At 37.5% G+C, this 27180-nt stretch overlaps 1 protein-coding gene across 5 annotated transcripts in view; it reads left to right on the forward strand.

The window, feature by feature from the left end:
• RPS6KA3 (ribosomal protein S6 kinase A3) overlaps nucleotides 1–27180 on the forward strand; it is a 116257-nt gene that overhangs the window by 48434 nt on the left and 40643 nt on the right. For all 5 annotated transcript variants that reach the window (XM_037986399.2, XM_007991257.3, XM_007991258.3 and 2 more), the window contains 5 exons: nucleotides 8614–8730; nucleotides 13914–13995; nucleotides 22896–22976; nucleotides 23782–23861; nucleotides 24461–24567. In XM_037986399.2, the coding sequence (XP_037842327.1) occupies nucleotides 8614–8730; nucleotides 13914–13995; nucleotides 22896–22976; nucleotides 23782–23861; nucleotides 24461–24567 (467 nt within the window). The remainder of the gene's footprint in view (nucleotides 1–8613; nucleotides 8731–13913; nucleotides 13996–22895; nucleotides 22977–23781; nucleotides 23862–24460; nucleotides 24568–27180) is intronic.

Genomic DNA, 27180 nt, shown 5'->3' on the forward strand with positions numbered 1-27180 from the left:
TCCTGCCAAAATCAACTTGATATTTTGCCATGAGAATTGTACTATCCAGCAGCTCTTTAAAGAGAATTAAATTTGCTGATCGGGATTCCAGATTGGGAGAAAACTCTGCTCTTTGTGGCAGTGATTAGAAATGTTAATCTGGAGAACCAGCTTGCTATTTTCTCAAACATAGATAAAAGGAGCTGACTTATAAGAACTTAAAGCTCTCTTAAAGAATTTGGTTAAATGAAAAATGTTGAATTTATTTATCATTCCATAGCAAATGAAGTGAATTGAATTCAGTCAGATTGTAATCTAGAATATTTTAATACGTAGTTTCACACCATGGCTTGAATAACCAGCCTAATTTTGTGTCACAACAAAATAATTTTTATGTATCTTGATCATCTACAAAGAGGTTAACATATCTTTTTAAAATAAAACTACATATTATAGAACTATAGGTATCTATATAAAGGGTGATAGTTTAATTTAGAATGACATTTAAGGGACAAATAAAGTATGCATTTTTCGTTTGTAAGCTCTTTTTTGTGGTACAACAAAAAATGGTTACACATCCATAGTTAGAAAATACTTACTGACTTTTACCAAGAAACATTTAAATATTTTACTTCAAGCTTCAATAATATTTTCTGGCATTCAAAACAATTTAGAAAATACAAATGCCTCAAGAACACACTTCCTGACTCAAGGGAGGGGAGGAAAAAGGAAATTATGTATACAAGGCAGGGCATAATGCCAAACGTTGAATCATTCTTTGAAATCAGTTAATATCTCTCAGTTTGTTTTCTTAGTTAGCATGTTACAATACTAGGTTTTCGATAATTCTAATAGCATTAATTTCAGTTTCTTTAATCCTTTTTACATTTTAAGATCAAAATGATATTTTTCTCTTACAGCTTGAAAAGGAAACATTAGATTATTTTTTCCCCACTAAAGAGTGGACCTTAAAGACCATTGAGGTGTAAACCTAAGGAACTTTTGTTGGTCCTGGGAAACAAACTGGGTGGCTTTCTGTATGACTGAGGGATACCAAAAGATCTACCTGCCCATAAATTTTCTCCTCATTTTTCCGTGATGTCCAAAATGGCACTCTTTACAGAATTTCTAAAATTATATGTTTGAACTGACTTCGTTTTATCCATCGGGGTCATATCTCAACAAATATTTATCTAATAATAAATCTTTGAGATCCAGGTAAATTGTCTTAGTATCTCTAACACCTAGTACAATACGTGGCCCATAATTTGAATGGCCTTCCAACGAAAAGGAATGGTCCTAACAGAGTATGTCATAGATCAGAAACATTTTCACTGGGACCAGGCGTTCAGGAAAAAGCAAAAGCAGGAGAGCCACCTGAGTTTTAGTTCTCTCTCTGACCTCACTCTTCTCTACGTCTCTTTCATACTCTCTGATTTAAACTCTAGTGTCCAGGTGTGCTCCCACTCTGGCCTTTGTACTGGCTCATCCCTCTCCTAGGAATGCTTTTCCCCCAGGTGCTTGACTTTCTCACCTTCCTCAGGTCTTTCTCAAATAGCATCTTCTTAATAAAGCCTGCCCTGACTACTTTATTGAAAATTACAATCCCCCCTTTCCATGTCTGCTATTCTCATCCCTTTACTCAACTCAGTATCTTTTCTTCGTAGTATTTATCATGTTCTAACCTTGATTTACCTATTATTATTATTATTATTATTATTATTATTATTATTATTTGGTCTGTTGTCAAAAAGGCAAAGTTTTTGGTCCGTTTGACTTATTGTATATCCCAGCTCCTAGAAGAGTACCTAGCATGTATCGGGTGCTCAAAAATAAATATTTAAATGGATGGAAGAATGAATTAGTGAATTCCCGTACATAGCTTAAGGGTATTGAACACCTAGGCTGAGGAAGGTGGCAAATGTCTGAAAGGGGTGGAAATGTAGGAAGAATGAAACAGGGCGTGTTGTAGATCTGCTGCCATCCTCAAAATTTTGCCTACAGTCAGACTTTTGCTTATCAAATCAACATAGTCTATGTAAAAATAATAACATGGAATTTATTATTACTGTTTTTAAATGCACAAAGTTAGTTTTTTGTGGTAGTGAATGGACAGATACCCATTTATCATTTAAAATATGTGAGCCTCACAGAATAATTAGAGTGTATATAATTTATATCTCTGTTCCAGTTTATTAACATAATTTTTTCCATAAAACTATTAATATAGCTGCTTTACCATGTATAGGCAAAAACACAGTTTTATAAAATGTCAAGTCAAACTATAATTTTATGTTTTCATGTGACAGATTTATTTCAGTAACAGGTGATTTAGTGACATAAGATATGTTTGTCACATGCACATGTCAGTCTGTTCTTGGCTTATCACTGCCCTTGGAAATCTGATATTCCTTTCTGCATCCATCTCATTAGATTCCAAGTATGAGCTAGAAAAGTACATTGTTGCTTTCCTACCTGTTGTCCAAGATTGCCCAACCATTAGTATTATGTCCTGGTTGAACCTTAGATTCATTTCTAAAATAGTCATGGTCCTATGACCTGGTGACATTAAGTACGATCTGGGCATCGAGATCTCAACCCAGGATATTTTGCCTATTATACTACTGTAGTTTTGCATATATGTAAAGTAGATAGAAAATAGTTTGCTGGTGTGATTAGTGAAAATTTAGGTCTTATGAAATTTAAACTTGGAACAGAAAAGCGTGTTCAGGATAAAACAGTGGCAGGTTTTTGAAACTTGAACCAATGTCAAACTTGCCACAGGAATTGATCTTTTCTCTCCATCCTCGAGTATTTTCCGTACTCTCTGAGCCCTGATTTAGAAACATATTTTATAAATCCCTGTTTGTATCCCTAAAGAGGTTTGAAATGATCACATCTGTTTTGGGGGGAAGAGAGTAGGGAGTGGAGGAAGATGCTTTTTAAAACACACACACACACACACACAAAGAAAAGAAACACTTGAAAATTTACTTTAAGATTTGCCAGAATAAAAAATTTAGTATGAAAGTGGGAAGATAAAGTCAAGAAAGTCTCTTAGAAAATAGAGACAGTACTGGACATGATGGCTCATTCCTGTAACCCCAGCACTTTGGGAGGCCAAGTCAGGCGGATTGTTTGAACTCAGGAGTTTCAGACCAGCCTGGGCAACGTGGTGAGACCCTGTCTCTGCAAACAAATGAAAAAATTAGCCAGGTATTGTGGCACATGCCTGTAGTTCCAGTTACTGGGGAGGCTGAGGTGGGAGGATTGCTGGAGCCCAGGAGGTTGAGGCTACAGTGAGCTGAGACTGCACCATTGCACTCCAGCCTGGGTGACAGAGCCAGACCCTGTCTCAAAAAAAAAAAAAAAAAAAAAGGAAACAGAAAATAAAAGAAAAAAAATGACATAAAGGATTCCATTTCAGATATACAGTATTCAATTAGTAGAAGAGTCACAAAAAGAGAAGCCCTGAAAAACGAGTGGAAGGAAATTATCAAAGAAATGTTAGAATTCCCCACAAAGTTAAAGAATTCAGGTCTTTAGATTATAAAGGTTCACCAAGCATCTAGCATTCTGAAGGAAAGAAGACCCTGTTTATCTCACTATTGGGGAACTTCAGAAACACAAGGACAGAGAAAATCTTTAAAACTTCCAGAAAGAAAAACCAGACCTACCAAAAAGTGTGACTAGACTAGCATCACCCATCTCATCAGCAGAACTGGATGCTAGAAGGCAGTGGATCTGTGGTGTCAAAGTTCTGAGGCAAGATTATTTTTCTTCTGGAATTTGGTACTAAGCCAAACTATACAAATGGGAAGACAAAATAACAACATTTACAGATGTGTGAGGTTCAGAAAGTTTTCCTCCAGGACACCTTTCTTTGGAAGTTACAAGGGGGTAATCTAAGAAAGAGACATAGGAAACTGAAAACAGTGAAGTAACCATTTTAACATGTAATGAAGTTTTTATTTTATTTTATTTTTTTTTTTGAGACGGAGTCTCGCTCTGTCGCCCAGGCTGGAGTGCAGTGGCGCGATCCCGGCTCACTGCAAGCTCCGCCTCCCGGGTTCACGCCATTCTCCTGCCTCAGCCTCCCAAGTAGCTGGGACTACAGGCGCCCGCCACCTCGCCCGGCTAGTTTTTTTGTATTTTTCAGTAGAGACGGGGTTTCACCGTGTTAGCCAGGATGGTCTCGATCTCCTGACCTCGTGATCCGCCCATCTCGGCCTCCCAAAGTGCTGGGATTACAGGCTTGAGCCACCGCGCCCGGCCGAAGTTTTTATTTTTAATTTTTTTTAAGTCCCCTTAGATTGGCCTGGGAGTCGTTGTTATGGGCCCATATAAGAGGAAATTTAATATATTACTTAGCCTTCATTTGAGCCATATATTGTCATGATAATATGGATGCTGTTGTCTATAGGCTTTCAACTTTAGAATTAGGCTATAGAGAGAGAGCATGAAGGATTTGGTTGTGGTTGCAGGAGGAAATGTTAATTTTCTTAAAATTAATAGCCTTAATATTAATAAAATTATATACAGCTAGCAGCAAATGGGAAGAAGTTTAAGAGGAAGAATATATGGGCACTATTAGCCTCCTTTTTCAAAGGGAAGAGTTAGGATTCTGTTCAAAGCAGAGAAAAGATGAGAAGTTTATGTAAAGGTAATATAATTACCAAACAATAGAGAGGAAGATGATGAAGTGAAGGGGCATAATATAAGTAAGTCCCTCACCTTAAGTTAGTAGACATTGTCTTAAGGTTAATAAATTAAGAAATTATCAAAGTAGATGCAGAACTAATTTTTTTTCGAGTCTGGGCATGAGGGTGAGAAGAGATTTGCTTTTCACCATAAGCTCTTCTGCCACTGTTTATTACTAACGTGCAAGTATTACTTTGATTTTTAAAACAAAAAGTTTAGGGAATAAGAAATAACCTGGGTTGACAAAAGGCTATGTGTAAGAGAATGTTGGGAGATAATATCACAAAAGTAGGTTGAGGCCATATTGTAGAGGACCTCGAATGCCCAGGTGAAGCAGTGCATTTAATTTGAGAAAACTTGGAGGAGTTTTTGAACAGCCTGGTCATATGACTGAAGCTGTATAATTTCAGAAAGTGAATTTGTCAAAAAGATGAATTGGAGTGGACGCAGGCAGAAAGGGATATTATGAGTAACCAATCTAGTTTCAGTTTTCTAGCTGAAAGGTAATGAAGGCTTATACCTTGATGATACCACTGGAAATAGAAAAAGAAAGAATGAAAAGTGTTCTCAACACTGTGCTTGATACATAGTATTTCGGTATGTGGTTGTTATACTGAAGGGACCAAAGAGAGACACTGCTTTTTTTTTCTTTTGAGACAGGGTCTTGCTCTGTTTCCCAGACTGGAGTGCAGTGGCATGATCATGGCTCACTATAGCCTCGACCTCCTGGGCTCAAGCGATCCTCACATCTCAGCTCCCTGAGTAGCTGGGACTACAGGCTCGCACCAACCACCACACCTGGCTAATCTTGTAAATGTTTTGGTAGAGACAAAGTCTCACTATATGTCCAGGCTAGACTCTACTTTTTGTTGTTGTTGTTGTTGTTTTGAGACGGTGTCTTGCTCTTATTGCCCAGGAGGCTGGAGTGCAGTGGTGTGATCTCGGTTCACTGCAATCTCTGCCTCCTGGGTTCAAGCGATTCTCCTGCCTCAGCCTCCCAAGTAGCTGGGATTACAGGTGCCCACCACCACGCCCAGCTAATTTTTGTATTTTTACTAGAGACAGGGTTTCACCATGTTGGCCAGACTGGTCTCGAACTCCTGACCTCAGGTGATCCGCCCACCTCAGCCTCCCAAAGTGCTGGGATTACAGGAGTGAGCTACTGTGCCCAGTCAGACTCTGCATTTTTTAGTAACTTATTTGACATGAGATGAAAGGAAGGGTAGTCATCAAAGATGAGAGTAGTAATTGTTTATTTTGAAGTTCATGGCCTGATTGTAGCTCACACTATTTAAGTGTAAGGGTTGATCCTGTATGCCTGCTACAAAATGGAATGTGTTTATAATTAGGTGATTGTTCTTCCCTGCTTGTGTTGCATCTTGATTTGTGACCAACAATTTTTGTAGGATTTGCTGTGAAATATAAGGTGAAAAAATACTGTTACCTGATAAATCACATCCCATTTACCTACAAAAGAAAAATGTAAAAAATATATAACATTACAAAATAGAGTTCTTCATGACCTCATAATTTAAAGGCATAAATGGCTGCTAGTTTCCAATTAGGCTCTTGAAGAGATAGTTTTTGTTTGTTTGTTTCTTTGTTTGGTTTTTAACACGAGACTGACACATGCTGGAATCCAGCCCATTAACTTGGTTAGTCTTCAGAGTATGATGTGACAGCACTTTGGGGTATAGAAAAAGAAGAGAACTTCTTTACATGTATATAATTTTAAGGATACAAATATTGTGTATGTAGGGATTTTTGGTTTTGTGTTTTTTGTTGTTTTGGGTTTTTTTGTTTGTTCGTTTTCCTGTTAAGGATGTGCTACCAAAAAGTTCAAAGAACACTGCTGTAATCAACTGAGCTAACAGACCGGTTACGAAGACCAGGGTCATAAGCCTATAGGTTTCCTGTCATTGATCTCAGTGTGGTGTAATGGTAAGGGCCTTGTTTTCAAAGTCAGGAGACCTAGAATTGAGCCCTAAATTTACCACTTACTGGCTTGTGATCTTTAGCCTTCAATTAATCTCTTTAAATTTCAGACCGTAGAATATTCAAACCAGTTTGTTTTTAGAGGATCTGTCAAATTTCTAGTGGTAAATGAGAGAGTACATAGAAAACTCTGAAGTGTTTGTGCTTGTTCTAAGGTTTACTCATTTATATTATATCAGTCCTCTCTAACATTAATATGTGGTCAAAGATTTGTTGTGAAGCATGAATATAAAACATGAAAAAACACCTAACACAGGGTTGATATGTAGTAGGTGCTCAATAATAGTATTTGCTGGATTTCTATCTAAATCTTAATCCCACATATACTTTGTTCTTTGAAAGGTTTTTTTAAAAAATTTGATAATTTGCTTCCTGCCTTCCCTATTGTACTAATGACTACTAACAGCTATCACTCTGAAGCCCTTGGTCTCTGGAGAAAAGGGTGTCTGAAAACCCTTGTACCTTGGTCTTATTTGGAGGAAAGAGGTAGCGTCTTAAGAGTCAGCTAATGCTTGGTTCTACGCTAATACCTACTGCACAGGATCGTTTTGAGAATTAAAGGAGATAACGCACGGGAAACTGAAATAAAGAGCTATACTGATGTTAGGAAGTGATTTGATTATTGTTCCCGAAGTCCCAGGAGAGTCCAATATGATTGAACTGCCTAAGTAGTAGGATAACCTACAAATTACAGCCTCTGTCTTGGAAATAAAGTAGGGGGCCTGGATTCCTTTTTCTCCTTTTCTGGGAGCTTTTTTCCTTTTACTACTCATTTTCAAAAGCTACCATGTTAGGATATTCTGGTATGTCCTTTTGAGAAATCTTTGTAATTCCTTATATTGCCAGCATTCTAAGGACATCTCAGAAAAGGTTAAGTGAATGCAAATGTTTGTTTGGGATAAGACAATAACAAAAACAATAGATTATTTATGTTTACATAACACATTGAGATTCTACTAACAGTACTTATGCACCTAGAAAAAAACATTATCGTCAACAAAATAGAAATGCTAGTCTTTATTTGACAGGCTTATGTTTCTGATTTTGTCAGATTTTGTTTTGTTGTAGTTTTTGACTATAATATACAGTATGTGTCTTGATTAAATAAGATAACCTAATCTGCTGATCTCACATAAGTAATTGAAATCCTGTGTATATTTCATATATTTTCTCTTTGTTCTGACACTTTTCCTCAAATATATTAAAATGTTCACTATCTTTTAAAATCCTTCTCTTAACCCAGATACCTCTCACTGTTCCATCATGCTGAATAGTCATTTTTTTCCATGTCTGATTATCCATCCAAATGTTAAATCTTTTCTCCTTTTGTGTTTTAGAGTTACTCCTTTCTCCCCTTTCAGATCCCAGATTATTCTAGAAACAGAAAGTAACAGGCATTTCAAAGGGATAAAACTTCAGTGTACTTAAACAGCCACATTGAGGTTAGAAATCTCCATTTTTACCCTGGAATATTTTTCAACCCCTCTCCTCAATAAACACTTTTTTAAAATAGCATTAGTTCTGCGTAGTATAACCACACACCAGAGCACAGCAGATTATTCCGATCTGTTATTTTCAGACTTCTTTACACCCTCTGCCCCCACCCAATAAAACTATTCTAATTATCTCCAGTAGAGAGAATGAAGACTTGGAAATATTTAGTACTAAATGTCATCTAGAGGTTAAATGGTCTATGTAGTAGGCTGTTATAATAACTATCTCTGACACTTAACCTGAAAGTATATATGTGTGGCATATTCACTTGATGGGTTGGTAAATGGTGATTTTGTATGTTAATTTGAGGATTTCTAATTTGCTTAGAAATTAGATTGATTTCTAATTAATTTCTAGTATGATTAAATTAATATTGTTTGATTTTTAGCAGGAGAAAATAGCTCTGGCTAACCCTGTTTGCTCCCCTTATATTTATCTCAACAGGAAGAAGTCAGTATCAAAGAAATTGCAATCACACATCATGTAAAGGAAGGACATGAAAAGGCAGATCCTTCCCAGTTTGAACTTTTAAAAGTATTAGGGCAGGGATCATTTGGAAAGGTAAGTCATGAGTGTGTGCTTTTTTAAAAGTTGTCTTTTAATTTCATATGTATTTCATACACATGAGGAAACAAATGTTTTATGAAATGCTACCAGTCTTCCTACCAGCAATGTTTTCTGTTTTTTTACATTTCTCACTATCAGTAAGTGTGGGAAAGTGAATAAAGTTCAAAAGTACATTGAGAACTTATAGTAAATTGGTAGTATTTGCTTCATACTTTGTCTTCAAGACCACATGACCTCTCCAGTTGTGATTCTTGAATGGTTAAAAATCACAAGATATTTCCTTGATACACTGGCCTCTTTTTGAGTCCTTGGGTAGGGTTGGATGGTGATCTTGCAATACAGTATAACAGCACATCTCAGCCTCCCTTCCAGTGTACTCTAATACCAGCATAAAGTGAGTGATGCTCCCAAAGAAGTAGGGTTGGGGGCTACTGCTACAATTTTGAAGTTTTCTTGACTCCTGGCTTGTCTTTACAATGAGTGCAAAGTTTGCATTTTATTCAGTAACATCGTGTTTGTTTTTAACATCAAAAAATGTTTCCCAAAGCCACCAAGTAAAATTCCTGCAAAAGACAGGATCTGCCTCTGTCACCCAGGCTGGAGTACAGTGGCGTGATCTCGGCTCACTGCAACCTCTGCCTCCCAGGTTCAAGCAATTCTCCAGCCTCAGCCTCCTGAGTAGCTGGGACCACAGGCACACACCACCACGCCCAGCTAATTTTTGTGTTTTTTTATAGAGATGGGGTTTTGCCGTGTTGCCCAGGCTGGTCTCAAGCTCCTGAGCTCAAAGCGATCCACTTGCCTCGGCCTCCCAAAATACTGGGATTACGGGTGTGAGCAACCACGCCCAGTCGAAAATGCAACATCTTTATCAGTGTTTTTCATGTCCTGCTTGTCTCCCACCACATACATACACACTGCACACCTCAGGGGCACTTCTGTACTCCATTTTGAGAAGTACAGCATTATAATTACTGCTACTTGATCTGTTTAGACCAGGGGTCCCCAACCCCCGGGCGAGCATTGCTGTTTGAGCACCACCTCCTGTCAGATCAGTGGCAGTATTCGATTCTCATAGGAGCACAAACCCTGTTGTGAACTGTACATGGGAGGGATCTAGGTTGTGCACTCCTTATGAGAATCTAATGCCTGATGATCTGAGGTAGAACAGTTTCATCCTAAAATCATCTCCCCCTCCCACTGCACCAGTCTATGAAAAAACTGTCTTCCATGAAACCAGTCCCTGGTACTAAAAAAGGTTGGGGATCACTGGTCTAGATTGTTTCTTGGCAAAAGGAACATTTGGAGATTGCATTCAACTTTCACAATGCAGTGATTCCTTACCACCTCTCTGTAAGGAAATATTTGAAGATATCATGCTTTGCAAGTTTCAGAACAGCACCACTTTAGCTCTCTTGTGTATTTTAGTGGGGGTATTTAGCAATTCTTGGCTAGCATAGGTAATTTGTTACAGTTGTTAACCTCTTTTGAACCCAAAAGGATGCTTTTAATCCAAATATAGAGTAAGTAGCCAGCAGAGCATAACGGTTGTAAGTTTGGGCTCTAGGTCAGCCAGACTTCGATTCAGTTTTTTTCCTTCTATTTATTCACTGTGTGTGTTTGAGCAAGTTACTTAACCTCTTGGATCACCATTTCCTTCCTCTAGCCAGTCATTAAATATCGAAGTTCTCCAAGGTTCGATTCTAGGCTGCCTTCTTCTCTATTACTAATACTCTACTAATTGATTTTCTCTGTGCCCACTATCTTAATTGTAACTCACATACAGCTGACATAACAGATTTATATCTCCAATCTAGATGGCTCCTCCAAGCTCTGAATTCTTATGCACAGCTGCTTCCTCTTTTTCTGTGTCTTAAAAGCACTTTAAAGTCAACGTGTCTAAGACCAAACTCATGGTCTTTCCCTAAGCCTCAAACTGTTCTATTTCATTTTTCTCTCATTAAGCAATTTAGAAACTTGGGAAGTATTCTTGGTGTATATTTCTAGTCCCTACCTCCCCTATCCCACTCTGACCTGGCCAATCTTATCTGTCACCAAGTGCTGTAGATTCAGTAAAGATTTCTCAAAGCCTGCCTGCCACCCCTCCAGAATATGCTACCACCTTTCTTCCTGGTCTATTGACGGAGTCCCCTAACTGGGTCTTTCCAAATGTATTCTTGCCTTGATCCATTATTTACATGATAGCCAGCGTGAACTAATCTTTTACTCTACCCCTCATAACCTTTCAGTGGCCTCTCTTTGCTTTTACAATAAAGATGAATTCTTAAGATGGATGAGGAGCCTCTCAGTCTGGTCTCTAGCTACCTCTCCAGCATCAGTTTTCATACTTTTCATTTCACTCTCTGTGTTCTGGTCACATTGGCTGCCTTCTTTGGTCCTTAAGCAGGACCAAGTCCTTAAGCTCCATCCTGCTAGAAAGCCTTTCCATGTTTTATTCCTTCTGCCTGAAACACTCTGCTCTACCCCTGCCTCTTCCTCAGCTGATTAGCTCCTCTTGCACCTGTGATCTCAAGGCGGCTTTCCCTGCGTCCTTCCCAGGTTATGTTCCCTGGTTATACCCTCTCAGAACATTATATACCTCATCTTCATGGCACAATTACAGTTTTTCATTTGTTTAGTGGCTGTCTGCCCCACTAGACTAAATGTTCCACGAGTGAAGGGTCATGCCTTGTATCAAGTCTCAGCATTGAACCAGTAGCACAGTGCCTGGCATATAATTCTGGAAAGAATTAATGAGTGTGTAATAGTTCTGACCCCATAGGAGAGTAGTGAGAATTAAATGATAAAAGGCCAAGCACATAATATCTGGTATTAAATTAAATTATCACACCACTCAAACCCAAATAGATGGGTAATTTTTATACATTAGATTTTCAGGGAACACAATATTTAAGTTATTGGAATTAGCATGCTTCTCCCTTTACATCTTTAAAAGTAACTTAAATATCATACTATAAATACCAAACATTCAAAATAGGTTGTCTCCTTTCTTACTCATTCTGAAAGGCCACAGTAAGCCAAGGAAACAGGGATGACCTGTCAGAGACTAGAATAGCTTCATGGGGGAGTGAGAAAAGGTCAGAAATGCTCTGGTGGAGGAAGTGATGGCAGCTGGGACCGCTGCTGCTCCTGCTGGGCTTGGCTGGTTACTGGTCAAAGGGAACAGATAAACAGCACCCTGAGCAGAAGCAGAATACTGGGTGACTGACACGGACTTTGTCCCAGTACCTCCACTGTGACACTGGGCAAATTACTTAACCCCCTAAGCCCTAGTTTGGACAGCTATAAAATAGGCATTGCCTAGTAGGTCTGCCTCCCAAAATCGACACAGTGATTTGTTACAAATGGTTGTGAAAGTACTTTGCAAACTAAGAAGTGCTGGAGTGTTAAGAAGATGGATTCAAAGAACAGTTGAAAGTTTGGAATTCACCAGGAGAATTTTTCTTACAGAATGGAACCAAGAAACTTGGTTAGGGAATCTTAAGGATGATTAAATATCAAATAAATCCTAATTATCTCTACCTAATCAAATTTTATTTCCATCAAAAATATTAATCATCTCTGATTACCCTTAATACTTAAACATCATTCCAGAGCTTGGATCCACCCTGGTTAATAATGCTTTTCTCTCCCTAGGTTGGCTCCCCACTAACTGGCTGAAAGGAGCTAAAGCGTGGGGCATGGTGAAAGGGGTGGTGATTATAGGAGAACAACACACCCTGCATCAGGGTTTCTCTGCAAGTTGTGGTGCTCTTCACTTGATTTGGGGTCATTGCCCATTGACTTGGCACAATTTCTCAAAGTGAGAAACTCTGCCTTGTCCTAGAATCAGTCGAATGAATCATTTTTTAATTTTGTGCTAATAGCCTGATGTGCTAATTCAGATGAATGAAAGCAGATCCTAAACTTAATTATTGATTGTGATTGCTTCTCTTCTTCCCACCTGTGGCAGCATAAGAACACTGCTACAAAAGAATGGATAGGGAAAAGGAGTTGAAATTCAAATCTATTTGGCATATCTATTTAAAGGTTCAATGGAAATAATCATGAACCTAATGGTCAAAATGAGTAGAAAGGATGTATTGGTAGTCTTGTATTAGCCATGATATAGAATGACCATGAATTATTTAGAACAGGCTTTATTAATTTTGCACAAATATTTGGAAAGTCAGGATGCCCAATAACATACCTGAGAATTGTGTTCTTCATGTTTAGGTGTATGCGATAATTTGACCATAAAAAGGTGGGGAGATGGGTTCTGACTTACGTCACATTAAATATTTGTGCACAGGATTCTTCAGTTTCTTTTTGTTTGTTTTTGTTTGTTGTTGTTGTTGTTGTTGTTTTGAGACGGAGTCTGGCTCTTGTTGCCCAGGCTGGAGTGCAATGGTGTGATCTCGGCTCACTGCAACCTCTGCCTCCCGGGTTCAAGTGACTCTCCTGCCTCAGCCTCCCAAGTAGCTGGGATTGCAGGTGCCAGCCACCATATCTGGCTAATTTTGTATTTTTAGTAGAGACGGGGTTTCACCATGTTGGCCAGGCTGATCTCAAACTCCTGACCTCAGGTGATCAACCCTCCTGGGCCTCCCAAAGTGCTGGGATTATAGGCGTGAGCCGCCGCTCCTGGCCCAATGTAAGTGTTTTAAATTGTTGTGCTGAGCAGTGAGATTTATATACAACCTTTGTATACAGAAAAGACCCTTCATCAGTGAGTACTTGTATCAACAGGAAATTGTGGTCAAGAGGAACCCCTGTAAAACAATTTTGATGAGCTCAGTAGAATTTCTGTTTTGTTAAAAGCAGAGCCATCATACCACCTGTTATACTTTAAACATTTTGGGATTTTTTCCATCTAATTCGTACATATGTAGTTTAAGGATTTTTTTTTTTTTTTTTTTTTTGGTCTATCTGAATGTGTTACATGCTCTTTGGGAACTGGCAAACAACAAAATGGAAAAAAATGTATTCACTTATATTGGCACCCCAAGTTATAACTATTGTTTATAACTAGTATTTATAATTGATACATTTTAGGGGAAATAATCTACAGTATATCTGAATCTATATTATAATAAACTATTATAGCAGGGTCTTATTTTAACAAAGGTATAGTTTGTACCACTTTGTAATATTTATTTTCTCTTATTTAAATACAGGTTTTCTTAGTTAAAAAAATCTCAGGCTCTGATGCTAGGCAGCTTTATGCCATGAAGGTATTGAAGAAGGCCACACTGAAAGGTAAGTGTTGCTGCTATTTGTAATGTTCATGTAGTCTAAACAAACTGAAAGGTCTCAATAGAGCTCATGGGACTCCTTGGCATGTTATTTACATTCTGAATAGGTTCCTGTTACCAGCTTTAAATTTGGATTGACTTTTAGTGAATTTTTCCTGCTGGGCTAGGAATCATTTAACTAGTGAGAACCAGAGTTGCCATGTATAAAAGAAGTATTATAAATTTATATTGGGTTTTATACAAGTAGACATTTAGAAGATTAAAACTGGGTTTGATTCATCTTCAGATTTATGTAATTATTTTAATGTTTTTTAAAATGTACTGATTTACTGGGTGCCAAATGCTTTTATTCTAAAGGATTTTATGACCTCTGGTCTCCAAATAAGTTTTTATTCTGAGCCTGTGATTTTGAAAACCCTAATGCAGGATTTGGTTCTCATAGGTAAAAAGTAGTTAGGAAGAGGCCGGGCACGGTGGCTCACGCCTGTAATCCCAGCACTTTGGGAGGCCGAGGCAGGCGGATCACCTGAGGTCAGGAGTTCGAGATCAGCCTGACCAACATGGAGTAACCCCATCTCTACTGAAAATACAAAAACTTAGCCAGGCGTGGTGGTGCATGCCTGTAATTCCAGCTACTCGGGAGGCTGAGGCAAGAGAATCGCTTGAACCTGGGAGGCAAAGGTTGTGGTGAGCTGAGATTGTGCCATTGCACTCCAACCTGGGCAACAAGGGCAAAACTCCCTCTCAAAAAAAAAAAAAGTAGTTAAGAAAATATAGATTTAAAAATACTTAACTCTTCCTTTAATTTAGTGGTATCACTTATTTTAACCTCATAACCTCTAGATGTTTTATGTATTGATTACTAAAAGTCCATTTTTTCCTCTTCAGTTTACATGTAATTTATAAAACTTTGAAAATATTCTCGAATATTTGCAATGATCATTTATTATTTCTGTTATTCCCAATTAGTCACCCACCATGGACATCCCAAGAAATTTCACCTCTCTCTATAAACACTGTCAATTGCTTCCATTCTGTTACTCCCTTCCTGAACATATTTTCTTTCCTGTCCAGTCCTACCCCATGGCATTACCACTTACTTGATTCCTGCTAGGACCAGGGAATTAAATTACATCCTCAATCCCCTACCTTTCTATCACTGCATTTGTGACTTTATACTCATGAGTCCCATGTTACAAAGCTGCATAGATGAAACTCAGAGAGTTCATTCACAAAAGCAACAAAAGTAGTTTGATTTTATGTATTTAACAGGATTTGTATTGTGCATAGTGTACATAAAGGAAACTACAAAACTCTGAGAAACCTAAAAGATACCAGGAAAGGAAATAAATGCCCAATCCCTATTAGAGAAGGCTAACTGTTAAGAATCTCGCTACTCCTCTAGCCACTCAGTTACCTCAATATCATTAAGATTCCAGTTGCATTTTCCTTAAAGCTTAACAAAATAATTCAGAATTTTATTTCCGAATCCAGAATATTTTGGAAAAGAAGAATAATAAGAGAACAAGCTCTCTCAGATCCTCATGCTTAAAGTAGCAGTAACTTAGTGTGTTATTGGGAGGAGTAATACAGGCATAGAATCAGTGGAACAAAATAGTACAAAATATATATATCAAATTTTAGTGTATTTGTTACAAAAATATTGAGTACCTGCCATGCTGTATGACAAAACAGGCATACAGAACAATGGGAAATTAAGTAATGATTTCATAAATTTTGTTTGAAATAACCCTGAGCTCAACCAGGCACAATGGCTCACACCTGTAATCCCAGCACTTTGGGAGGCCAAGGCAGGCGGATCACCTGAGGTTAGGAGTTTGAGACCAGCCTGCCCAACATGGCAAAACCCTGTCTCTAATTAAAAAAAAAAAAAAAAAAAAAAATTAGCCGGGCATGGTGGTGGGTGTCTGTAATCCCAGCTACTCGGGAGGCTGAGGCAGGAGAATCGCTTGAACCCGGGAGGCGGAGGTTGCAGTGAGCTGAGATCGCACCACTGCGCTCCAGCCTACGCGACAAGAGCAAAACTCCGTCTCAAAAAAAAGAAAAAAAAGAAAAAAGAAATACCCCTGAGCAACCTGGAAAATAACACCGTAACAAACTCCACCCTAACTGAATTTTACAACTTAACACATCTAGGAAACTTGTGAGGAAATATTGAGCAAATTACAAACAAATTAGTAATTTAAAAATTTTTGACATTTCATATAATGAAAAATAGTATAAATAGGAAGACAGGAAAATGTATTAATGTAAGGAGTTAGCTAAGGGGCTTCTACTGGCCAAATCTGGGGCAACTTAAACATTGCAATAATAAATGATAGTGATAGATTACGACCCAGTTGAATAAAATAAGAAGCCATAGGTTAATTCATAAATTAATTAATGGGGGAAAAGGGAAAACTCTTTCTTGCAATATAATTCCAACTAATAAATGTAAAAAGAATGAAGGAGTTAGGAATTGATAAGAAATACCATTATATCCTCCATCTGGAGGATTTTGAATAAAGTTTACACAAGGAGATAAATAATCTTTGGGGAAATGTTCAGTTTTGGTGAAAGTTAAAGATGCATATTAAAATAATAAAGTTTGCTGGGCATAGTGGCTCACACTTGTAATCCTAGCACTTTGGGAGGCTGAGGCGGGAGGATGGCTTGAGGCCAGGAGGTCAAGACCAGCTAGGGCAATATAGCATGACCCTGTCTCTACAAAAAATGAAGATAAAATCAGATTGGTGTAGTGGTGCAAGCCTGTGATTCTAGCTACTCTGGAGGCTGAGGCAAGAGGATCTCTCGAGCCCAGGAGTTTGAGGTTGCAGTGAGCTGTGATCACACCACTGTACTCCAGCCTGGGTGGCAGAGTGAGATGAATGCATGTTATTTCATATGATAGCAGCATAAATTGGAAAAGCCATTATTGCTGCTACATTAACCTAAGGAAATAGCTTCAAAAAATGGATTCATAGGCTTGAAAATTCTTGTTGCAACATTATTTACAATAGCAAGAAGTTAGAACTCACATACACACTGGAAAACTAGAGGAATTGTGACCAGTTATAGTGGCTCATTCCTATAATTCCAGCACTTTGGGAGGCTGAGGTGGGAGGATTGCCTGATCTCAGGAGTTCAAGACCAGCCTGGGCAGCATAGTGAGACCTCATCTCTACAAAAAATCAAATAATTAGCCAGGCATGGTGGTGTGTGCCTGTAGTCCCAGCTGACTGGGGGGGCTAAAGCAGGAGGATCACTTGAGCCCAGGTCTTCAAGGTTACAATGAGCTTTGATTGCACCACTGTATTCCACCCTGGGTAGAGGGAGATCCTGTCCCTAAAAAAAAATTTTTAATAAGGAAAAATAGAGGAATGTTATAAAATTATGGTTTACCACTTAGGATATTATTAAAATAAAGTATCTTAAATATAATTACAAAAATGAATGTAGTGAAAATTAGAACAAATTGGGCTACTACAAGTATGTAAAATTGTATAGATATAAGCTATAAAAGAGATCATAGAAAAATGAAAATATTTGACTTACTGGAACTTTGCTGAATAATTCTGAATGTGTTCTTAAATTTTTATTTTTATCAAAAGAATATCTGTAGAGTCTTATCATATAACATAGCTATGCTTTGCCCACCCTCCTGCCTATCCTAATTCTTGAACCCCAGAGACAATGACTTTCATCTCTTTAGCTGCTGCCATTTACATTTATATTCAACACTTTTATATTGCAATTCTTTGTTTTCATTTGGAGACATAATCTATTGCCTTTCTAACATGGAAGACTAAGATTCAGTTCTCTCATGCTGCCACCCACTCACAGATTCCTTTTTCACATCTTCCCAATAATGTTTTCATTGTTATAGCTTTATAAAAATTGTTCCTAGCTAAACGAAATAGTATACTAGAGTCACATTTCCTTCACTTCTTTTCTGTATTCAGTCTCTTTTCCTAAATTCTGTACCTACTTTTTTCTCAGTTTACTTTTTAGTTTTGATGGAACACGTCTTCTCATAGCTACCTCAGAATGAGTAAATGGATACTAAATTTTTTGTGACCCTCCATGTCTGGAAATGGCTTTATTCTACCCCCTCACTTAGTTTATAATTTGGCTGAGTATAAAATTCTAGGTCAGAAAGAATTTTCCACCAGATATTTGAAGGTGTTGCTTCCATTGTCTTCTAGTTTCCTGTGTTATAGTGATGAAGTTAATTGCTGGTGTCACTCCCAGTCCTTTGTGTGTAAGCTGCTTTTCCTCTTTGGAAGTCTTTAGAATCTACTCTTTATTCCTGGTGTTCTGAAATTTGTATAGTGGTATTCTTGAGTGTGGGTTTCTAAAACTATGTCATATCATATATGAGGTGGTCTCTTTCAACCTAAAAACTCGTTTCTTCAGTCTTGGGAAAGTTTTTGTCATTTATTCTACATTTGTAAGTGCTACTCTTTGGAATATGTTGGTTAAACTTCCTGAATTGTTCCTTAATTTTCTTTATTTTTCCATCTTCTATTTTCCATTTTTTCTATTTTCTGTGAAATTTCTTCAACCATCTTCCAACCCTTCTATTGACCTTTCTGTTTCTGCCATCGCTTTTCATTTCCTAGATTTTCTTGTTCTCTTATTATTTCATTAAAACATTTTTTAATTATGGAAAGTATCAAACATTTAAGAAAGAGACAGAAGAATATAGTGAGGCCCCATATACCCTTCTCCCTGCTTCAACATTTATCAACTCATGGTCAGCCTTTTTTCATCAGTGTTCTCCTTCTTCTCCTCTTGATATTTTGAATGAAATCTCAGATACTATAGAATTTCTTCATAAATATTTTAGTATATATCTCTAAAAGATAGACTCCTGGCTGGGTACGGTGGCTCACGCCTGTAATCCCAGCACTTTGGGAGGCCGAGGCGGGTGGATCACGAGGTCAGGAGTTTGAGACCAGCCTGGCCAACCAATATGGTGAAATCCCCTCTCTACTAAAAATACAAAAATTAGCTGGGCATGGTGGCGGGCACCTATAATCCCAGCTACTCGGGAGGCTGAGGCAGGAGAAGTGTTTGTACCCAGGAGGCAGAGGTTGCAGTGAGTTGAGATCACGCCAATGCACTCCAGCCTGGGCAACAGGGCGAGACTCTCTCAGAAAAAAAGACTCCTAAAAGAAATAATTCAACTGTATTATCATACCTTAAAAATGAGCATAAAGATATCCAGTCTTTGTTCACATTGCTAGTTGTCCCTACTATTAAAATTTGTGTTTCTTTATGCAGTCTGTTTAAATTAGGATTCATACATATAAGGTCTCAACTTTGCAATTGGTTGATATCTTTTTAAGTCTTTTCATCTATGAGCTCTTTCTCTATTTCTTATCTTTTTCTTGTAGTTTATTTGTTGAGGATACTTGTTTCTTCCTCCACCCCACCACCCTTTTTAAACAAGAACAAGAAGCTTTAAAAAGGGTGAGGTGCCATATTATCTTTGCTCCCACAATGGACATAAATTACAAGAATGAGTTTTGTTTTGTTGTGTTTAAGTTATCTTCTGTTCCTCACATTGTTTGTTTCCCTTTATTCCATTTTTTCTGTTTATTTTGATGTTTTTCATGTTTAGAGCCTTTATCCAAATGCTTGGGGATCTTTTGCTATCTTTTCTTTAAGAGTCAGCTGCTAGAAAGCTAATTGGAAAGAGTTCAATGGCAAGAATTTGCTTATTTTTCATTGGCTTCCTTTCCTTAGGCTTAGATTTTTAGCTTTCTCTGGTCTGCTTTGTTAGTTTACCACTTACCCATCTTCTACTATTGCTTCCTGTCCTTGTGAGTTGATGCAGTTTTTCTATTATTGTCATTTCCATGGGGTTTTGGGAGAATGTAGAGAGTAGAATATCCATGTTTAAACAGAAGTCTCTTCCCATTTTAAAGTTCCTATTAATACGATAAATGGGACCAAATAGAAGTCAATAACGTTAGATAAAGTTAGTGGGGACTTCTATCCTATTAAAGTGGTCTGTTTGTCTAAAAGCTTTTGTAAACTGCTTAAAAAGGTTTCTTAATACATAGTCCTAGAAACATAAACAACATTTCTTCTTCTTCATTCTCATGTTCAGTCAAGAAGGGCTTAAATCTAATAATTACTCTAGAAGAAAAAATATTTCAGAGGAATCTAGTTGCTTTGCCAGCATGAGTTAGTATTAACGAATTCTGTGTTGGGATTAGAAGCTGGCCAATATAAAACATGCCTTCTTCTGAATTAGTATATACTAATCAAAATTCCTCATGATAGGATGATTTAGAATTGTCACTAGGTCTTCACATAAACAAAAGAAACGAGATTAGAATTATGACACAGGCCTACCTTAGACAAAATGAAGGAATTCTTTAGTGAAGGACTCTCACTGCTCATTTTCAGTTAAACAAGGTCTCATCAATGTTACATATAAGGAAATGTTGAAGAGAAAACTATCTCACAAGAAAATCATGTTGGTTCCAATCCTTCATTTTATAGAAGAGGAAACAGGAAATCCCGAGAAATGAAATTATTTGACCAAGGTAGTTATGAGTTCATCTAGTTATTAGTATAGCCACTGAACTACAGTTTAGTTGGCTTGACTCCCAAATAATTGTTCTTTTCATTGTGGTAAAATAAGAGAAGAGGGATATACAGTGCATGTATCGATGGATATTTTTGCTGCTTACTGAGCAGAGGAGGTATTTTTAAGTGATAAGCCTTATATACTTACTGAAAGATGTAGGACTTTGGAATCCACCTTTAAGGTGATAGGAACTAATCCAAAATTGTGTGATAATAATGAGAAAAGGATAGATTTAGGCTAGACTAGAACTAGAAATATCAGCAGGTATTGGTGATAAACTTCACTCACATAAAAAGTACAAAGGGCATATCAGGCTGGGCATGGTGGCCTATGCCTATAATCCCAGTAATTTGGGAGGCCGAGGCAGGTGGATCACCTGAGGTCAGGAGTTTGAGACCAGCCTGGCCAACATGGTGAAACCCCGTCTCTATTACAAATACAAAAATTAGCCAGATATGGTAGCGCAAACCTGTAATCTCAGCTACTCGGGAGGCTGAGGCAGGAGAATCGCTTGAACCAGGAGGGGGAGGTTGCAGTAAGCCGAGGTCGCACTACTGCAGTCCAGCCTGGGCGATGGCGATACCCTATCTCAAAAAAAAGAGGGCATATCAAATATAACAAGGAAGACACCAGAGTTGTATCAATAGGGCAAGGTAGTGAAATCAGAGATTGCTATTGAATTTGATATACTAACTGGACAGGTCAGTTAAAAGAGCTGCATAGACATCAAGAGCAATTGATTCCTATTTCTGATTTGCCCATTTTCAGTCAGTGGCATGAAAATCTCCCAGTTGGGGATAGAAAACTGGTAGAATGGAAAAAATAGGGCATTTTTTAGCTGCTTTGTTTATTTTCCCCAGAGGTCTTATTTCTATATTTTAAATATCTGCATTCACCCTAAACTGAAAATAAAACCAACTCAACTTTCTCCCTCCACCAGAGAGTCTCCTATTTGTTCTATTTTAATGTTTCATATAACCATTCAGAGTACTTAGAATGTATTATAATCATTTATTTACTTGTCTGTCCGTCCCACTGGATCAAGAGCTTCTTGAAGATTATCTTATTTGTATGTATATCCCTAGTGCATTGCACATACACTTTGCTCAGGAAATATTTGGTTGCTGAATAAAAGCTTTGCTCACAGGGTCAAATGTAAATTCATCTTGGCATTCCAACTTGTCAAGAATCTGGATCCTCCCCATTTCGCCTTGGCACAGTAGTAAATCTCATTTGATTCCTTCTTGTTCATCGTTCATGCCTTCATGTCTTTGCTTGCACTGGGTATTCCGTGCTTAGACTCTTGTTTTCTAGGGCCTATCCTTCCTACCCATCTAAATATCCCCTCCAAAAGTCTTAAAGCTTGCGCCCTGACCCTACGTCTTTCTTCTAGCCTTCCTATGCAAGTAAGACGGATCTTGCCGTTCTCTGAATCCCGCAGTACTCATTGCTGGTAGTAAATTATTTTATCCCTTAATCATATTCATGGTGCTACTTTGGATATAATAACAGTAGCTACCATTTAATTGAATATCTCATACATACCAGGCTCTAGGTACATACCTTATCTCAAATGGTCACATGCTCCTCAAAGCTACAGTAGTGTTATCCCTATTGTATAGCCGAAAGGTAACTGAGTCTCAATTTAAATAAGTATCTTGTTTGTGATTGTACAGATCTTGTGATGCTTAAGTTTTTGTCAAAAAAAAAGATTGCACAGATCTGAATTCATATCTTTCTGTCTAAACTCCAAAAAACGTTTGCTCTTTCAGCTGTACCACAGTATGTTCTCTCTCTCTCCCTCTTGCTTCCTTTCTTCTTCCCTCAAAATAGACCTCTTTGGATATAACTGTCCTTTACCCCATGTCTGCCCCATTTTAGGTATGCTTAATGAATGAATGTTGAGTTTGATTGATAGGACTGATGGAATGTTGAAGCGTATTTGTTTTTTATGTTTTACTATTAGGATGCCTTGTTTTTTAAAAGTCACATGCTTTTTTGTCATTTGTCACAGCTGTGATTAAAATACTTGTGCATTTGATGTTAAAGCCAATACCTAATATTTTCTCTGTATTTTTTCCAACTTAAAAGCATGGATTTTATAAATATACACTACTTCCTTTGGTTATGTAATGTAGTAAAAGATATCATTATTTATTTTGTAAATTCAAGAATGACAAAACATTCACGTTTTAGTACACATAAGCAAAATTTTATTTAACATGGGCACAAAAAAGAATTTGTTTTGAAGATTATCTTTGAAAGATATTACAATGTAGCATACATACAATCTTTTATAGTTCGAGACCGAGTTCGGACAAAAATGGAACGTGATATCTTGGTAGAGGTTAATCATCCTTTTATTGTCAAGTTGCATTATGGTAAGTATGAACCATCTCCCACATCATCCCTTCACCTCATCCCTCAGAATCCCTGAGGACATTCAGATAAACTAATATAAATATATATATATATATATATTTGTATGTGGTTAGCAGATCTTTTATAGTAAAAAGTCATGAAAATTAAACCATTATTTCTTAGACAAATTTTAGAAGCTTTTATTGTGTTTAGCTTATGTTTTTAAAAAATATTATAAAGTTAGTTTCTGAGTGGTAGCCATAGGAACAGGTAATGATAATTATTGCTTTTTTACTGTAATAATAATGAATAATAATATGCTAGCCTTTTATAGCCTATATGTGTTAGCCAACCCCAAAGGCCAAAGAGATCCCTAATGTGAACATCCTAAAACCATTGTCACTGCTGTTCTTTTCCCCAAAGCCATATGCTTTTTCTCAGTGGGTAAAAGTGTGATGATTCTTACTATGTATGATTAAACCTAACCAACCCACATTTTTTTCTGTAGCTAGTGGCATGGTTTTTGTATGTTATTTCATAGTTAAGTAAGTCGTTTTTTGTTAGGAGTTTTTCTTATGTATCATGGGTTTAGAACTGGTGTATTCCTGAGTGACTTGCCTGTTGAAAATCTAGTGATTCTATAATAAGCACTGTATTTAACATTTCCACATGGAAACTAAGATAAATCAGTGCTTTTCTTCTAAGTAAAAGTAAGTTTGGACATTCAATATAATTAATTTGCTAAAATATTCATTTGTGAATGACCTAATGTAAGCCTAAAAAAATTACGGTGAACTAAATGAAAATTTTCATTTCTTCATTCAGCTTTTCAAACTGAAGGGAAGTTGTATCTTATTTTGGATTTTCTCAGGGGAGGAGATTTGTTTACACGCTTATCCAAAGAGGTATATAATTAATCTCTATTTTTAATCTATTTATATGCATCGTGTTTGAACTAAAGCTTTGTTATATTTCAGTATTATGCTTACTGTATTTTCTCTAGTGGCACAAGATTCTTGAAGAATCAGACCCAAAAAGAGTTCTTTTCCTACCTTTTGAATTTATTCTGAAAGCAGGACTTTAAAATGACAAACAGTCTTTGTCTTAACTCTGCTTCTTTTATAGTTTTTTCCAGAAGCAATAATGTATCAACAAGTTATCCTTAAACAATTAGTACTGGAAATGAAGTGTGCATTTTAAAGATCACTTTTCATTTCTAAAATGTTACTGTCATGGGACAACAGTGGCACAACCTGAATATACTTGTTACTTAACAACAAAATGTAAAATTATTTCTCCCATAGTGTATAGTTAGTATTTAGTAAGTGATTTGTTGACTGATTAGATAATTTTGCAAATTTCTTTCATGAGTAAATTGTAAACAAAGCTATGTATAATTATCATATTTATAAAATTTTTAGGATATTTAAACTCTAGAGTGGAACTTTGAAAATTACAGACACAAAAAGAAAATAAATTTAGAAACATTATTGTTTTATTCTAGGTGATGTTCACAGAAGAAGATGTCAAATTCTACTTGGCTGAACTTGCACTTGCTTTAGACCATCTACATAGCCTGGGAATAATTTATAGAGACTTAAAACCAGAAAAGTAAGGAATCATGCTACTAAGTTGAATACAATGTAATATAATTGTTTAGGAGATTATAAAAAAAATCAAGTGACTTCATGAAACTCCACAGTATTGCCCTAGCGTGCCTGTGCTTCACATCTCTGCTAACACTGTAGTTTCATACTTTAAAAATCTCATTTAATCAAAAAATACTTTTTTACGTGTGCATTCTTTGATTTTTTTTTTTTTTTTTTTTTGAGATGAAGTTTTGCTCTTGTTGCCCAGGCTGAAGTGCAGTGGTGCAATCTCAGCTCACTGCAATCTCCACCTCCCAGATTCAAGCAATTCTCCTGTGTTAACCTCCCGAGTAGCTGGGATTACAGGTGCCTGCCAACACACCCAGCTAATTTTTGTATTTTTAGTAGAAGCAGGGTTTCACCATGTTGGCCAGGCTGGTCTTGAACTCCTGACCTCAGATGATCCACCTGCCTCAGCCTCCCAAAGTATTGGGATTACAGGCATGAGCCACCACAGCCGGCCCATTTTTTAATTTTTAATGAGGTTGAAATCTACATTCATTGGCAATTTGTATTTTTGTGTGAATTTTCTGCTCATAGCCTTTGTTCATTTTTCTTTTGGAATGTTATTTTTGGCCTGGCATGGTGGCTCACACCTGTAATCCAAGCACTTCTGGGAGGCTGAATTGCATAAGCCCAGGAGTTGGAGACCAGTGTGGGCAACATGGCAAAACCCCATCTCTACAAAATACTAGCTGGGCATGGTGGCACACGCCTGTAGTCCTGACTACTCAGGAGGCTGAGGCAGGAGGATTGCTTGAGCCTGGCGCATCGAGGCTGCAGTGAGCCAAGATCGCTCCGTTGCACCTCCAGCCTGGGCAACAGAGTGAGACCCTGTCTCAAAAAAAAAAAATTACATTTTTTCTAGTCTTTCCATTTTAACTTTATGTTGTTTAATTTATGCATTTTTTTTCTTCAGGCAGATCTACCAATCTTCTTTTGTGATTTATTCTGACTTTCATTCTTAGGCTTTCCCGAGTTCTGTGATCAGATATTTTCCTTCTAATTTTATAGTTTCTTTTTTTTTTCTTTTAACTCCATTTTTTAGAAACTTTTTGGTAGGAGGGTTGATATAGAGCTAACCCTTTCTTTCCCCCAAATACCATTTATCGAAAATTTTCTTCTCCATGTAGTTTCAAATTTTAAGTGTGAGATGAGCAAATTTCCCACAGGTTTGATAGTAACAGTCATCAAGAAGCGGATATTATTTGAATTGTACACACTTCTGTTTTAATTTGTTAATGTTTACCACTGAGTAAGAAAGGTTTCCCCCTCCCTTTTTATAAGCATATAAGCACAAGCCTTGCTCTACCAGGAATATTTTTAAACAGCTTTATTGAGTCGTAATTCATATGTTAAACAAATCATTGCCTGGATGCAGTGGCTCATGCCTGTAATCCCAGCCCTTCGGGAGGCCGAGGTAGGTGGATCACTTGAGGTCAGGAGTTTGAGACCAGCCTGGCCAACACGGTGAAACCCCGTCTCTATTAAAAATACAAAAATTAGCCGGGCGTGGAGGCGCACACCTGTAATCTCAGCTACTCGAGAGACTGAGGCAGGAGAATCGCTTGAATCCAGGAGGTGGAGGTTGCAGTGAGCTGAGATGGTGCCACTGCACTCCAACCTGGGTGACAAGAGTGAAACTCAGTCTCAAAAAATGAAAAGTGTATAATTCATTGATTTTTAGTATATTCACAGAGTTGTACAACCATCATATTTATCAAGAATTTTGAATATTACGGATATGAACAGACACTTCTCAAAAGAAGACATTTATGTGGCCAACAAACATATGGAAAAAAAGCCCATCATCCCTGGTCATTAGAGAAATGCAAATCAAAACCACAATGAGATACCATCTCATACCACTTAGAATGGCAATCATTAAAAAGTCAGGAAACAACAGATGCTGGAGAGGATGTGGAGAAATAGTAACGCTTTTACACTGTTGGTGGGAGTGTTAATTAGTTCAATCATTGTGGAAAACAGTGGCGATTCCTCAAGGATCTACAACCAGAAATACCATTTGACCCAGCAGTCCCATTACTGGGTATATACCCCAATGATTATAAATCATGCTGCTATAAAGACGCATGCACATGCATGTTTATTGCAGCGCTATTCACAATAGCAAAGACTTGGAACCAACCCAAATGCCCATCAATGCTAGACTGGATAAAGAAAATGTGGCACATATACACCATGGAATACTATGCAGCCATAAAAAAGGCTGAATTCATGTCCTTTGCAGGGACATGGATGAAGCTGGAAACCATCATTCTCAGCAAACTAACATAGGAACAGAAAACCAAATACTGCATGTTCTCATAAGTGGGAGTTGAACAATGAGAACGCATGTACACAGGGAGGGGAACATCACACACTGGGGCCTGTCAGGAGCTGGGGTCTAGGAGAGGGATAGCATTAGGAGAAATGCCTAATGTAAATTATGGGTTAATGGGTACAGCAAACCACCATGGCATGTGTATACCTATGTAACAAACCTGCACGTTCTGCACATGTATCCTAGAACCTAAAGCATAATAAAAAAAAAAGTTAGTATGAAATGTAAATT

This window comes from Chlorocebus sabaeus, chromosome X, assembly GCF_047675955.1.
Source record: "Chlorocebus sabaeus isolate Y175 chromosome X, mChlSab1.0.hap1, whole genome shotgun sequence".
In the NCBI taxonomy this organism is placed as follows: domain Eukaryota; kingdom Metazoa; phylum Chordata; class Mammalia; order Primates; family Cercopithecidae; genus Chlorocebus; species Chlorocebus sabaeus.